The sequence below is a fragment of the Miscanthus floridulus genome, unplaced genomic scaffold, assembly GCF_019320115.1.
Source record: "Miscanthus floridulus cultivar M001 unplaced genomic scaffold, ASM1932011v1 fs_644_1, whole genome shotgun sequence".
Lineage (NCBI taxonomy): Eukaryota > Viridiplantae > Streptophyta > Magnoliopsida > Poales > Poaceae > Miscanthus > Miscanthus floridulus.
The window spans coordinates 87,410-103,351 of record NW_027097051.1 but is presented as its reverse complement, the minus strand read 5'-3'; the positions used below and the strand labels follow the sequence as shown (position 1 = coordinate 103,351).

The 15,942-nt window shown below is 41.3% G+C and overlaps 1 protein-coding gene across 1 annotated transcript; it reads right to left on the bottom strand.

The window, feature by feature from the left end:
- Nucleotides 1-7,830: 7,830 nt before the first annotated feature.
- On the bottom strand, nt 7,831-14,770 carry LOC136532503 (COP1-interacting protein 7-like). The gene is made up of 10 exons (XM_066525095.1): nt 14,299-14,770; nt 13,625-13,804; nt 13,412-13,532; nt 13,282-13,321; nt 12,454-12,506; nt 12,302-12,363; nt 11,709-11,861; nt 11,126-11,334; nt 9,083-10,560; nt 7,831-8,544 (listed from the first exon to the last, which is right to left on the bottom strand). The coding sequence occupies exons 1-10, from the start codon at nt 14,355-14,357 to the stop codon at nt 8,248-8,250; spliced, it is 2,652 nt and encodes an 883-aa protein (XP_066381192.1). The 5' UTR covers nt 14,358-14,770; the 3' UTR covers nt 7,831-8,247.
- Between the last annotated feature and the right edge of the window lie 1,172 nt (nt 14,771-15,942).

The following is a 15,942-nucleotide window of genomic DNA, read 5'->3' as shown; positions in this document are numbered from 1 at the left end:
CCGGACGCTGGACAATGTCCGGTCACACTGTAAACACTGAAGTTCGGGGTAAACTGACCGGTGCATCCGGTCAACATGACCGGAGCATTCGGTCACCCCGCAGAGGCACATAACGGTTCGTTTTTCAGCCCATGTTATAAATACCACCTTCATTCGTGTGTGGGGGTACTTTTGCTCATTCCAATAGCTAAGAAACACGTTTGAGAGTGCCAAGAAGAGCAAGGTCCTAGTGAGGTGATTGAGATTTGAGAATCCCAAAGAGAGCCCTCATTATTGAAGCAAGAGTAGCAAAGTGTGCATCCACCCTTCTCATTAGGCTTGTCGTGGTCAAGTAAGAGTTTGTGCTTGTTACTCTTGGTGATCGCCATCACCTAGACGGCTTGATGGTGATTGGGAGTTTGGTGATCATCCGACGGAGCTTGTGGGTGACCCAACTCAAGTTGTGAGCGGTTATGGGTGATTCACCGTGACGGAGTGTCAAAGAATCAACCCGTAGAGAGCACTTAATCCTTGTGTGAATCATGGGGGGACCTACACCCTTGCATGGGTGCTCCAATGAGGACTAGTGGGGAGTGGCGACTCTCCGATACCTTAGCAAAACATCGCCGTGTTCCTTCTCCTCTCTTTACTTTAAGCATTTACTTTGAGCAATTCAATACTTGTCTTTTACATTCCTAGAATTGCCATGCTAGAGTAGGATTGGAACTTATGGTGCTAAACTTTTGTACGTTAGATCAATAGAAACACTTTCTAGGCACAAGGGATTAATTAGGCTAACCATAAGATTTGATTATTGCAAAGAAATTTGTAATTAGCCCAATTCACCCTCCTCTTGGGCATCTTGATCCTTTCACTTACGCTAATCACCTAATGAATCACTAAGCACTATGCAAGTGGAGATCGTTAAAATAGTGTATCAACACCCTAGATATGTTTCCTCAGCTCCACATATCTCAAATGACCAGTTGGAGGGTCTATTTGAAGCCCCACTGAGAAAGTAGCCGTTGGAGATAAAATATCGCTTTTCTGTTACTGATCGGATGCTACTTTCGTCCTGACCGGACGCGTCCGGTCGTCCCGACCGTTAGAGCCATGATCAACTGATCAAACACTGATGGCATCTAGTCACATGCCACTGGACGCGTCCGGTCATAATTTCGCCGCTCTGGAACCTCTCTGTACTCGATCGGACGCTGCAGTCCTATGTCCGGTCGATTTGTCGCCAGCGTCCGGTCAATGTTGAATGTGTTGCCGGGATGAAGAACAGTGCCATCGGTGTGTCCTGTCACTTTACTATTCAGCATCCGGTCACTGCTGATGCCTGCTGTTGCCAAGCCTCTTGATCGGAGCGTCCGGTCGATCAACTTATAGCGTCCGGTCGATCACCTTCCAGCGTCCGGTTACCTCTGTGAGCTCATTTCTTCGTGATCTTGCGTCCGGCTTGGTTCCTATCTTCGTGCTTGGACTTTACTTGATATCTTGGGTCTTCTCTTGTGCTTCAGGGGTCTTGCTTAAGGTGTTGATCATCGGATCATCATGTCACCTTCGTCGAAGTCATGTCTTGCACCCTATTGAACTACAAAACAATCACTTACAAATTCATTAGTCCAATTTGGTTGTGTTGGTCATCAAACACCAAAATCCAAAGTAAATGGGCCTAGGGTCCATTTTCCTTACAATCTCCCCCTTTTTGTGATTGATGACAACACGACCAAAGCAAACCAATAATAAAAATTTGGAATTTAAAAACTATCTACTTGCTAGGATGCAATGCGAAGGACAAGGTTATATGATACTAAAAAGATACCACTTGTAAGACTAAAAGATACCAATTGAAGATACCAATTGTAAAGCTAAAAGGTACCACATGTAAACATCTTTGAAAACTTATCTTGCCCTTGCAAATGTCTCCGTGTGACTATGGATTTAAGCCTCGGCTTTTGGTCCTACAAATTCTCCCCATTACATAGACTAATCCATAATCCACTATCCTCCCTTTCTCGGACCATTACCACTTGTAAATTATTATGATCTTGCTTTGTCACAAATTAATGCTTGCTTTTGGTCCTCTAAATTCTCCCCCCTTGGAATCAAACACCAAAAAGTAAAACATTAGTAGCACAAGGGGGATCAAACTTTGTGATCCTTTGTATGTTGAGTGGAATAGGTCACAAAATTTGACTCTCACATTACATAGACTAAGCTCCCCCTAAATATATGCATACATATGATGGAGAGTGAAGTTTATGCATAATTGACAAATTAATGCTCAAGGGAGTTTAATCTATATAATGCATGGAGAAAGCATATAGATGTAAAAAATCAATATGATGATATTGGTTTAGAAATACCACATGTGGAAACCAATTTGATTTATACCACTTGCAATAGGTGGTGGATATTTGAATTATGATGCTTAACTCTGGGGACTCTATTTTCCTTGCAATGAGACTACTACACACAAGATAAGCTTAAAAAGGTGTTAGTCTCAAAGCATCCAACTTGTAGAGTAACCTCCCCCTAAATTTATGCATACAAGTATGGAATACTTGTAGGAGATATGCACATTTATTTTAGAATAAAAATACTACTTGAAAGATGACACCACATCAATGTGAGAATCATTTTCGAAGGTGATATTTAGGAGAAATTATCTATAGTTTGGACTTTGGCACATATTAGATGAACAATTATAAAACAAGCTATGTGCCGTGCTCCTAAATAATTTAAACTGTGTAGGTTTGCTCCAAGGATTAGAAGTGATACTGAGCAAGCCTACCATAAGATATACCTAGTGTATGCATGACAAAAGATATGAGCATGCAAATGCAAACCTAGGTATGAAAAGTAACTAGATGCTAAAAGATACCATTTGTAAGAAATACCATTTGTAGGAAATACAAATTGAAAGAAATTACATCTAGTTACCTAACATGGGAAGAGGAATTTGGGTCCATAGTATTCACTAACCCACTTAGCAATTACTTTGTCCATAATGATGCACCCCATGAAATGCACCCATACTTTGCCAAGTCTCCAAATTCCCCAGAGTCCATTGGACTTCTCACTTTCCTTTTGGGATCCAAACCTTCTTGGTGCTCTTCATGATGGAAATGATCTCCTTTGACACCCAAAAACGTTTGACCCCATTGTTGGCTTGCTTGTTCACCTTGATTGCCACCACCTTGTCATTTTTCTTCTTCTTCAAGAGATATGGTGTGGTGACCTTTTTATCCACCTTGTTGGTGTAGGTGTTGGAGAGCTTGCTTGTTTGCTTTTTCTCTTTCTTCTTTGCTCCTCCCCCATTCTTCATCTTGCACTCATAGGACTTGTGGCCTTCCTTGTGGCATACATAGCAAACCACGGTTTGTCCTTCATCAAGCTTCTTCACTCCCTTGATGGTGTTATCTTGATGAAGTTGGGCTTGCTTCGCTTTGCCTTTTACTTGAGTCTAGTCCTTGGTGAGGCGAGCCACTTCTTGCTTGAGTTGCTCATTCTCCATTGCAACCTCTTTGTGTGCATGTATCTACAATAATTTTCTCAACACAAGCTTGGTTGCACAAGGGGGAGTCTAAACATAAATTATTGCAAGAAGTGAAAGCATCCTTTTTAGGCATGTTAAAGATAGAACTTTTCTTTTTAGATGCCTTGGTGGGGGTTGTACCAATGGCTTCAAGATTAGCAACTTTATTAGTTAGCTCATCACAATGTTTGCACATGGTTTTCATTTTAGCAAGCAAACTCTTATAAGCATCTTGTGAGCTAGCTAACTTTTTTTTTAATTTTTTATTTTTCTTTACAAGTTGCTCATCATTGATTGTGCAAGTATTTATTGTTGCACTAGCATCAATTTGCTCAATTTTAGTAGATAGTTCAATATTGAAATTAGCAAATGTCTCATATTGTTCAAGCAAAGTTTTATATGCTTCTTGTGAACTATCTAGCTTTACTTTTAATTTTTTTAGCTTCTTTTGTTGACTAGTGCAAACTTTAGCATAATTAAGATTTTGTTGCACAATTTCATCATAAGAAGGTATTTGATCATCACTATCACTCTCACTAGAGGATGAGCTTTTGTTACCTCGTGCCATAAGGCACACACGAGAATATCTTGATGATGAGTGCTTGTGCCCTCACCTCTTGTGATGGTCTTCTTCTTCACTTGAAGAGTCATCCCATGACCTTATTGATGTGAGGGCTTTGTTCTTGCATGCCTTCTTCTTTATCTTGGGTGTGGGCTTGTTTGGACAAACTTCCACAAAGTGCTCCAACTCACCGCATCCATAGCATCCTTTTTTTCTTTGCTCATTTCTTTGATTGGTGAAAATAAGATCTTGAATTTGGATGGGCACACTTTTGACATTAAGCCTTTCGATCATCCTCTCCACCTTGTTGATAAGTTTGATGGATTCTTCATCAAGGTTGAAGGTGGAGAAGGAAGATTGATCATCATCACTTGAATCTTCATCATCATTATCATCATCCTCTTCTTCTTCATCATCTTCACTTGAGGAGCTTGAGCTTGAGCTTGTCTCCACTTGCTTACCCTTCATCTTCTTTTTCTTAATACATGCAAGAGCTTTGCCTTTGCTTGATAAAAGGCTTCTTCTTGACCCATCTTGCGTGACATTTCAAATGTCACTATCTTACCAATGACTATGGTCGGAGTCATGGTGCTCAAGTCCTCCATGTTGTGAAGGATGGTGATGATGCTTGCATATTTCCTTTGTGGTAGCACGTAGATGATCTTCCTCACGATGACCGCATCATCTAGCTGTCTTAATCATATTGAATGAAGCTCATTGATAATTAGATTCAAACGAGAATACATATCACGAACAAGCTCATCATTATTCATTTCAAAGGAATCGTGATTTTGTTTAGCTAGACAATGTTTTTGCTCACGGACATTAATTGTGCCATCATGGAGCTCTTGGAGTTTTAACCAAATTTTATGTATCGTATTTAAAGTGAACACTTGGTTAAACGCATCCATGCTAAAAGATTCAAACAAGCAATTTTTAGCTCTAGCATTGAAATGAATTTCCTTTTTTTCACTCTTTGTGGGTTTATCCGGATTCTTAATGAGTTTTATTCCGTCACGGGTGACTCTCCAAACACCTAAATCAACCGCCTCAAGATGACAAGTCATTCTAGCTTTATAATAAGGGAAGTTCGTGCTATTAAAGTGCGGAGGCCTAGAGGTATCCATCCCAACCACTCTAAATAGCGTCGGCTCAACGGCGGTTAAGACAAAGGTCCAAATTGAGCCAACCTGCTCTGATACCACTTATAGGTTACCGTGACGCCTAAGAGGAGGGGTGAATTAGGCAATGAAAAAATTTAACTCTAAACTATGGCCTCTTTTTCTAACCTTAGCAAAACGTATGCAAAAGATAAACTATCTAAATGTGCAACTACGGTTTTGCTAGTGTGTTGCTATCTCTACTGTAAAAAGAGTTATGCAAATAATATAAATGCGGAAGCTAAAGAGTAAGGTAAAGATATGCAAACTCCTATCAATGACTCTGGTATTTTTACCGAGGTATCGAGAAGCGCGTAAGCTTTTCCCTAGTCCTCGTTGGAGCCTCTCGCAAGGGCCAAGCTCCTAATCGGGTCACTCCATGGCTAGCCCCGGGACTTCCCCACGCGCTCCTCGCGGTCTTCACTATCAAGCTTCTGGCCAAACCGCCGCGGACCTTATTCCCTTCGGTACACGGTGGCGGCCACACCACAAACACGATTGGTGTGATCTCGCAAGACTACAAGCCCTCTGGTGTACAACAATGGTTCGTGCAAGCACCAAGTGGTAAGAGGTATGCAAACCTCACTAAACACTAGGCCTAAACCTAGAGCAAGCGCATAAGCGGTGGTTTAATCAACCTAAGCACTTCTCAAAGCACTTACGCTAATCACCTAATGAATCACTAAGCATTATACAAGTGGAGATCACTAAAATGGTGTATCAACACCCTAGATATGTTTCCTCAGCTTCACACATCTCAAATAGCCGGTTGGAGGGTCTATTTATAAGCCCCACTGAGAAAGTAGCCGTTGGGGACGAAGTCCCGCTTTTCTGCTACTAGCCGGACGCTACTTTCATCGTGATCGGACGCGTCCGAACGTCCTGACCGTTAGAGCCGCGATCAACTGATCGGACGCTGATGGCGTCTGGTCAGATGCCACCGGACCCGTCCGATCGCAATTTCGCCGCTCTGGAACCTCTCTGTACTCGATCGGATGTTGCAGTCCTACGTCTGGTCGATTTGTCGCCAGCGTCCGGTCAATGCTGAATGTGTTGCCAAGATGATGAACAGTGCCATCGGTGCGTCCGGTCACTTTAATGTTCAGTGTCCGGTCGATGTTGCTGACACCTGCTGTTGTCGAGCCTCTTGATCGGAGTGTCCGGTCGATCACCTTCCAGCGTTCGATCACCTCTGTGAGCTCGTTTCTTCGCGATCTTACGTCCGGCTTGGTTCCTATCTTCGTGCTTGGATTTTGCTTGATACTTGGGTCTTCTCTTGTGCTTCTGGGGTCTTGCTTAAGGTGTTGATCATCAGATCAACACGTCGCCTTCGTCCAAGTCACGTCTTGCACCCTATTAAACTAGAAAACAGTCACTTACAAATTCATTAGTCCAATTTGGTTGTGTTGGTCATCTAACACCAAAATCCAAAGTAAATGGGCCTAGGGTCCATTTTTCTTACAGTATACTTTCAAGCTATCGATGTTTGCGCATATAAAGAGATGTATACACAGGCGTGTAATCTTACGAGATCATATCAATTGTGCTTATGGTGTGGCCGCCATTATACGAGGGGCGTGAGGCCTTGACGTTTTGGCCTAAGCTCACCTAGTGAAGATGGCTGGAAGGAGTCTCGGAGAGACCACACGAAGACCACTTGTGAATGAGGACCCATGGGCTATTCACGGAGTTACCCAACCGAGCACTTGCCCTTGCGAGGAGCTCCAACGAGGATTAGCGGAAAGTTTAAAGTTTTCTATACCTCAAAAAAAATTGCATTGTGAGGAAGTGTACATTCCCTGACCCTTTATATTCTGCAACTATTTTCTTGTATTTTTTGGTTGTGTGCTTTTACTTTTCTATTCTAACTTGCTACTACTTTAGTTGGTAGAATTAGAATCTAGGGAGTAAAATTATTAGACGTTAGAGATAGCAACACTATAAATGGGTTATCAACTTAGTTTTCAAATGGCCTAATTCACTTCCTCATATCTTTGACATGTTCACTTGAACTTATCAACCGGCTTATCAACTAGAATCTACAGTGTTTTTCTCTCACAACAAAACAGTTTCAGCCGGCTTATGAGACAGTTTTAATACCAGCCGAACATCCACAAGCGCAGTGTTTTTTTTAAGAGATCATGCGCCTTTATTGAAGGCAAGTAGCAATCACTTGATCTGATCCTTGGGCCTTCGACACAGAGCTCTGAATACGGTCCTCCACTGTAGCATACTATGCTACTGCCGTACAAATTGGATGGGCCCAACTCGTCCAATCCAAAGTCAATTGACATTTAGGGGGTGTTTGGTTCCGTGGACTAAATTTTAGTCTATGTCACATCAGACGTTTAGATGCTATTTAGGGGAACTAAATATGAGCTAATTATAAAACTAATTATATAGATGAAGACTAATTTACGAGACGAATTTATTAAACCTAATTAAGCCACCATTAACACATATTTACTGTAGCACCACATTGTCAAATCATAGACTAATTAGGCTTAAAAAATTCGTCTCGCAAATTAGCCACAATCTATACAATTAGTTATTTTTTTCGTCTATATTTAATACTTCATGCATGTGTCCAAACATCCGATGAAACATGGACTAAAATTTTCCTGTAGAACCAAACACCCCCTTATACACTGTAATAAATACCACAATACATCTCAAACACCGATCAATCCGTTCCATAAATACACCCACAATATAGCTCCTCATCGCCAAAAAAAAAACCCAGGTTTACAGCTATTACAAGCCACCCTCAATTAAAGAATGAAATAATTATGTTAAAATTGAAAGTATAACGCCATGCCATTGAAAGATAGCATGATTTTCCATCACAAACCTTGGAAGCAGGCAATGCTACAGACCAGCCATTTCCTTTTTCTGTACAAAGAAGCCTTTCGAGATGCCATTCATGGTTCTAGTAGGTAGGTTACTGGGCTAGCGAGTGGCACGATGGATTCAAGATATTCGGTTCTCCATCTCACGTCAACTCATGCCATACTTCTTCTTCGTGAATGGTCTGCACCAGTTGGCTTTGGATTCAAGGAATGCTCTGCCCCAGCAATGCTTTTGGGTTCAGAAAGCCTCTTCAGTCGATCGCTGAGTGATTCAGTTGTTCCATTTTTCTCCTTTTTCAGCCCAGTGAAGTTTGGAACTGATTTACTAAGTCCATTCATACCATTCGCTTTAGGAGCATCATTCCCTGGGCCCTTTCCATTACCTCTTGAGGCGATCCTCTTTTGCCTCTCCAATTTAAGCCTCTCCAATCGCTTTATTTGCTCTTCTTCCTGAAAATAAGAAAAGTTACTAGCAATTCAACTACACAGATGATAGCATTGTACAGTTTGTCAATCAGATTTAGAAACATGCCCTAAGAATGAAACAAACTCTGACAAACTCAACTCCAAATATATGCGTGGGAAAGTAATCGCATGCTCGGTTTTCTTAAGCTTTTTTCAACAATGATAAAACATCAACTAGGCAGATTATCATATTAAAAAATTAAAAAGTAATGTAATACAAAGTTATGGAGTAGGATATATATCCCCTCTTTTTTTCTGGATGCAGAGTACATTATACATAAAACTCATAAGATTTCTGAAATAGGGAAACTATTGCTGAGGTTAACTATTTGAAATTCTGCCTTACAAGAACTGCTAGCAGTCATGTAATATTTCAAGAAACTGTACTGAATTGTGTTTAAACTTAGCTAGTTGGCCATTTGAAAGGGTGATCACAAAACAATAAAGCCTTTTATCCCAAGCAAGCTGGTGTAGGCTAGAAATGGAACCCACGGAAGGGAAAATGGAATGAAATGTGAAATACCTGTTCTTTCTTCAGTTTCTGAAGGTCTGCTTTATATGCACGCAGGTTCTGTGCACGTTTTTGTGCATCATTCAGTGGGGTCCTTGGTGCTGATAGCCTCCTCAATAAGGCATCTTTCCTTCGTTTATCTGAACCATCCTTTGCATTCCTTGGCTTCTCTTTCTCTACCTTTTGTACATCACCCTCAGTAACTGGCACGACATCCTCTGTTTTTGCATCTTCCACCTTCACAGTAGTCTGCATGTGGCTATCATAATCCATTGCTGGATCATATCCAAATGAAACATCTTCAAATCCACGCTCTGGCACCAATTCATCAGGTTCGTAAAAAAGCTGATGCCCAGCCTTTTCATCTGATGCTTTCTGAATTCTAGAAGGAAGCTCAACATCTATGTCAATAGTAGTTCTGCTTTCTGCTCCGATATTATCCTGTGAGCTGGACCTAAGAGGAATCATAAAGGACTCATCCGCCACACCATTCCTATTCTTGTCCTGCTGAACAGGATTCTTGTACTGGGCCTCTGCAAGAGGATCCAACAAACTATGTCTGTCTATCTGACTTCCCTGACCATAAACCATGAAGTCATCACCTGTCCCTCTCCTGTACCTTCCTCCACCCGCTTCAATCTCCTTTATTTCACCATCCATATAGCTTCTCCCTTCTCCAGACATAATAAGTTCATCATTGGACATGACCCGGATAGCTCTAGTCCTCCCATTGGCTGAATCAAAGCCTACTTTGTTCCGCTCATAGACATTGCCACCATCTCTGTCAGCTAAAAGAATAGGATCTGCTGTGTTTACATTCTGTTTTCTCCTTGACGGGGGTTCTTTCTCACCAGCAAACAGGTCTGCATCACTAGATCTTGTTTTTTCTTCTGCTCTCAACAAGAAATTTTGGAATGCACTCCAGTTACCTTGTTCAGCATCGTGGCCATTTGACGTTTCATCCTTGCTATACTCATCTCCCAAGTCAAAAATAGTTCTCCTACCCTCCTTTTTCTTTGAACTTGTGCTTTTATGCTTCCTTTCTCTTGATTTGGAGTGTGAATTGACACTGTCCGCAGACTCAACTTCAGAACTTGATTGTGATTCACTCTCTGATGAGCCATGCTTTTTAGATGTTACATTCACATTCTTGATAACAACTACACTAGGCTTCTTCTTTCCAGACCTCTTCCCCTTTCTATGTGACTTGCGACCTAGAGAACTTCCTCTATCTGAACTGCTATGGTCACTTTCAACATCAAGAGTTTCTGAGTCCTTGCTATCCGAGGAGTGCTTCCTCGAAGATTTCCTTCCTGAGTAGTGGTACCTGGGATCATCCACTGGAGGATATGGAGGGTAGTATGGATTCACCCCAGGATAGAAAGGCATGCCTTGCATAGGATAAGGTGGGTAAACAACTGCACCAGATGGATGCATTGCCCATGGAGGATATGTAGCATGAGATCCCATCTGCTGGCTTGACTTCTGATCTGCAAAGCAGAAAGAAAATATTTTCTCAAAAATGGGCAGTAAGAGAAAATCTAAAGTGCTTAACAGAGTGACAAGAAATGAACTAAATCCATGATTGCACAACATTTAAGTATAACTCTGCTTACTATTTAAATGATTTTTCTTAATGCTTGAAATAACTTGGTTAAGGCAAAGCTGGATAAGCATTGCCAAATGCCAACCAAGAGAAAACTACAATCTGGTTCATTCTTGAATAAGAAAAGTAGGATAGCACATCCACCTTAAAACAGGAATATAAAACTATAAATGAAATGCTGATATTTCAAAATATTTATTTTTCCCCTTCCCATAAATAGAAGGAAACTAGAAACATAGAAGAATATTGTTTTTTCTTTACTAGTAATGTTAGTGGTGCTTCATTGGTAACATTCTTAGCTTAAAAGAAAAGATATTCTTTTGTTTGTGTGTGGGTGGGGTGTGTGTGGGTGGGGTGGGGTGGGGGGGGGGGGGGGGGGGGGGTACTTTCATTCAATGTTCAAAATTCAAATGCCATGCTTTCTTTTGGGAAAACGCAACAACTTATACCAGCTTTAGCTCCATCCTCGCCATTTGCCTCTCCATTAATAGACCCTGATTCCAGGTTTGGCTTAATGTTGTCTCCCATGAACACAATGCCAGATGCGTTAAATGGAGGAAATTCAGAGCGTGTAGACATTGCTTCAGGTTCAACTTCAATCCATTGTCCAGCTTCATGCTTCTGCTTCCACAGTTCGATGAAATGTGAACATGCCTTCCTGCTCAATTAGTGAAATTGAGGCAGTTAAACATGTAAGATCTATTGACAAAATGTTATTAGTTTGATGACAGACAACTGACTAAAACTTGTGCAATAGTATAACTTGATCAACAAAGTTCAATAACACTACCAAGGCAGGGAGCATGCAATAGTACAGCAGTTCACATCTGAATAAACCAAAACATCTGAGCTATCCACAGTTCCACACTATTCTGATTTTATGACATGCTACAAAATAAAAGCACCAGATGATACAAGCTTCATGGGTAGCATCTCTAAGGTCAAGTTACAACTTAAAAGCACAGAAGATATCAAGACAACTAGTTCAGTCCAGCATATAAAACCACCGAGTAATTGTAAGGCTATACTTACATCAGACGTGCAGCACCAAAGCGCTCTGCAAACGCAATCAAGTAACCCAAGTTGTCAATGTCAAACCCAGCAGCCACAGCATGAGCAAAAGCCATAGCCTGCTCTTTTCTTAACACATTTTTGCGGGTTTCAAGCACTCTGAGCAATTGAACTCTGCAATTTGTAATGCAGTTCTGTTAACAGCTTTCTACTGTAGAAAGACACTTACAATAATAAGAAACTAAACATGATCTCAGAGTATATATGCTGCTTGTAATGGAGATCAAGACAATAGAACAGTGAATGAATAACGATGTTCTCATATATTTCTCCATTAGATGCCTTTAATTCATTATTCATTTTGTAGAGTATGACTTTATACAGCTCTATTAATGAGCTGAGCCTAGTTCAGTTGGTGGGTGATGTGGGCAGACACCCCATCATCCAGGTACAAATCCTATTGGACTCAAAAGCGGGTGCCTATTTCTTCTTATTTACAACGCCACCTGGTTTCCTCCTAGGTTGGTCTGAGTTTATACAGTCCTATTAGCCAAAAAAAAAATGTGAAGACTAACAAATAACATTCTACAAGAAAAACTGAGATGTGTAAGTACTTTGAATTCTCCTCATGTGCTGTTGTTTCATTCTGCATTGGTGGCATTGAATTTGACCCAGGCTGTCATTGATCAAATATCCCAATCAGACTGCAGTGTTGTACCATAATACAATCACAGAAACAAAATTTGGCTTGTCCATATATTCATACCTTGTAGACAACAATTGCCGTGGCTGAATCAGGATCATAATTTGCCCGTCCACCTATTAGTGGATGGATAGTGTCAGGCATGTTGTAGAAATAAATAAAAAGATATGGCAGGCTGTGACAGGTAAGGGCGTAAGGCGAATAAAAGGATGAAACAGCTCGATCCATTCCAGTACTCCCCTGAATGCAGAGCATAATAGCATCCAGAATTCTCTGGTTGGAAATAAGATATTACTAAATATTCAGGACTTTAAAAAAAATATAGCTTCATATCTACTCCTTCTATTCCAAATTATAAGACATTTTGGCATTTCTAGATACATTGCTTTTACTATGTATCCAGACATGGTGTATATATCTAAGTGCATAGCAAAACTTATGTATTTAGAAAAGCCAAAACGTCATATAATTTGGAATGGAGGGAGTAAATTATTTTGATCACACAGCAAACTCAACCTACTTACTTCATAACATTAAACGATAGTAAAGGTTGTCCATAAATCAGACTATGATCCCTAACGTTTTGGGAGTTAGGCTCCGTTCGCGTGCCCTTAAACCCGACTTGATCCGCTTATTTTTTCATCCGGAATAGTGTTTTTCTCTCACAAATTCATCCAGCATTAAGTACCAACTTAATGATGGCCCTTGATGTGATGTCGCATCAAACTCCATGATGACTAGATTCTATAATAATCGTTGTGGATTGCACCTAGCTTTTCTTTTTGGTAGCCCAATGAAATAATGTTTGAGATTCAGACAATCCTCAAAGGCATGCAATATTCTATACAACAGGCTCACAGAAAGAATCAGGTTGGTGCGGTGTCATACTACCTTCATTGCTTTCAGTCAACTTTCTTCCATGGTCTTCGACCTTTTAAATGGCACAGCAAGAATATGTCATCTTTCTACAAAAGAAAAACACACAGCAACTACCCATAAGCTACAAATCTTCTGCACTTACAGATTTTAATCCAAGACTGTCGTTGCTCTGGATAGCAATGGCATCCTCAAGCTGCAGGATCTCAGACTCTAGTGTTGTGACTCGCTCAAGGACCTCCGGAGTACTCACAAAACGCACAAATCTGTGAAGAGTTGATACAAGAATGACCCAACAGGCAAATAGGCAATGCCAGGAGTAACTGTACTACAGTAGTATAGAAATCTAGACGCCAACCTCTCCACGGTGCCTCTCGTGAACCACGGCACATCGAACCCTGAGTTTGGTTCAAGTATGATCGAGTAGCCTCCTTTGGTAATCTGATCCTGGACGGCCTTCAGGTGAGCCAGGAACGGTTTCAACAAACCAGATGCAAACTTCTCCTTCCGGCCATTCGCTATCAGAACCAAATTGAACCTGAAAGGCGAAAACAGTACCAGGACAACTTCCGTCAGAGACCTTGGACAAAACAGTAAATTCCATGACAAAACCTGAAAGAGAACTAGTCTACTCGTCAGAGTACCTTTTTTAACATTTCTCTAACAAATGTCTAATATGTAGTTACTACTACAAATACTACTATACAAGAATCGCCGGATCTACTACTATAATTTTACAGGCAACGGAGACAACCAATCGTTTGTTGGGCCAAATTCCAGTCCTGACATGGACAAAACCATCTTAGGACAGTGTAAGTAAACAGAACTGTTCTCCAAATGGAAGCTTCCGAGTACCAAACATCAAAATGCACGGCACATGAACTGTCACAAAGACCAAATTTTGTAACCGCAAAATATTCGTAAAAATCTGTTCTTGCTCCCATTCCAGAAATCAAAACACAAGGAACGAACGAACGATCGATCCCCCGAATCAAAAGCCGCTTCATGAGCAGATCTATAGGACGCTCTCACCTGGTCCGGGTGGGGGTGAGCTGGAAGACCACCGAATCCAGACGGGCGTCGGGCCTCATCGCCGAAGAACTCCACGCAAGAACCTCTCCTCTCTTGGCTCTCCCACTCCTCTTTGTATCAGATCTTGCGGCCAAAAAGCGAGCGCGCAGAAACTGCGACAAGAACCCGGCGCTTTGCTTGTGCCGGATGCTAACCTCCCCACTAGGAGAAAAAAAGGACAAGCAGAAAGGAGCAGCAAAAGCGGGGCGGTTATAAATCGCGAGCAAATGCTGCCCCGGCGCCGAGGGGAGGAAAATATCCCAAGAAATTCAACAGCGTGGAGGTGGATGGAGGAAGCAGAGGGGAATGAGCAATCAAATTCCCCGTACTATGAACCTCGATGCGGTGGCAATAAATAATTCCTCGGCACAAGAACAGTGTGCTGCTGCTGCTGCTGTGCTGCGGAGTGTAATGCGAGCGAGCGACAGAGAGAGCTGGCATTTACTTATGGGCAGAAAATAAATTGGCTGCAAAACCATGGGCCTTTTTGGCTCTGAGCCCTCCGCTTTTCTTGTATTGTTGCTAGTATTAGCACTAATGGCATTGGCATGCAAAGCTGGTGCTTCGCCGATGCTTGCAAGGGAGACTGCACTCAAGCGGCATGTCTGGGAAGGCGCCATTTCAACCACCGCTCCACCCTGCCACTGCCAGCCGGAGAAGAGCTTGACATGAAAGGGACCTGACAAGTGACAAGGAGGTTTTTTTTTCATGTATCACGTTCACGGCTTGAGAAAATTGACACTAGCCAGCAGGCACCAAGCTTTTCTGACCTTTTTTTTCTTTGTCCTATCACGGTAGGTGCTTTGGCGGGGGCGCCAAACTGTTCTTGTGGTGTTTGGTCTTTAAATTATCATTTTGCTACTTAATTGGCATTTTTTTTTGTCGGATCAATTCATGTTTTCCCATTATTTGGCAATTGCCTGTTTCTCTCATGTGCAAGACATGGTTGAGTAAATCATGCGATAATAACATGCAGAAGGGTTATATACTTATATCCTGAAAATTTTTAAGACTTATTTTTCCTTCATCTCATATAGGGGTTGAAAGTCATTCGTGGCGTAGGATATTTTCAATTGGACTGTTCAAGTAAAAGCATGCTCCCTAGAAGACCGGGATCCACATAGATGACTTGCAACAAATTTTTTTTTCTCATGATATTTAGATTGCTAATCAAGAGTAATGGTCCATAAAGGGTTACTAAGTCGAGCGGACTACAAATTATGGTAAACAACAAATGTGCGCTCGCAATGTGCGTGACTAGAAAATTTTAGCCAATAATGAATTCTAAAAACATCAATGTCACTTCTATTGTAGAACCATATACTAGTCTTTAGTTATTTGGTTTTTTCCCATAATATATAGCATATCAAGTGCATGATTGTTACGTCCTAATTATAAATTTATCATTGGATTAAGGAAACGTTGATGCTCACAAAACTAAGTGAGTGGACAGTTCATCTGTTAGTATCACTTATATATCAGCTGCCGACAAAGCAGAAACGGCTGTGTAGTGACAATTTTCAAGAGCTAGTTGGACCTCTACCTTTTTCTCTTGAGATGTCCAACACCAAAAAGGAAAATATATACAATCAGCACGTAGTAGCA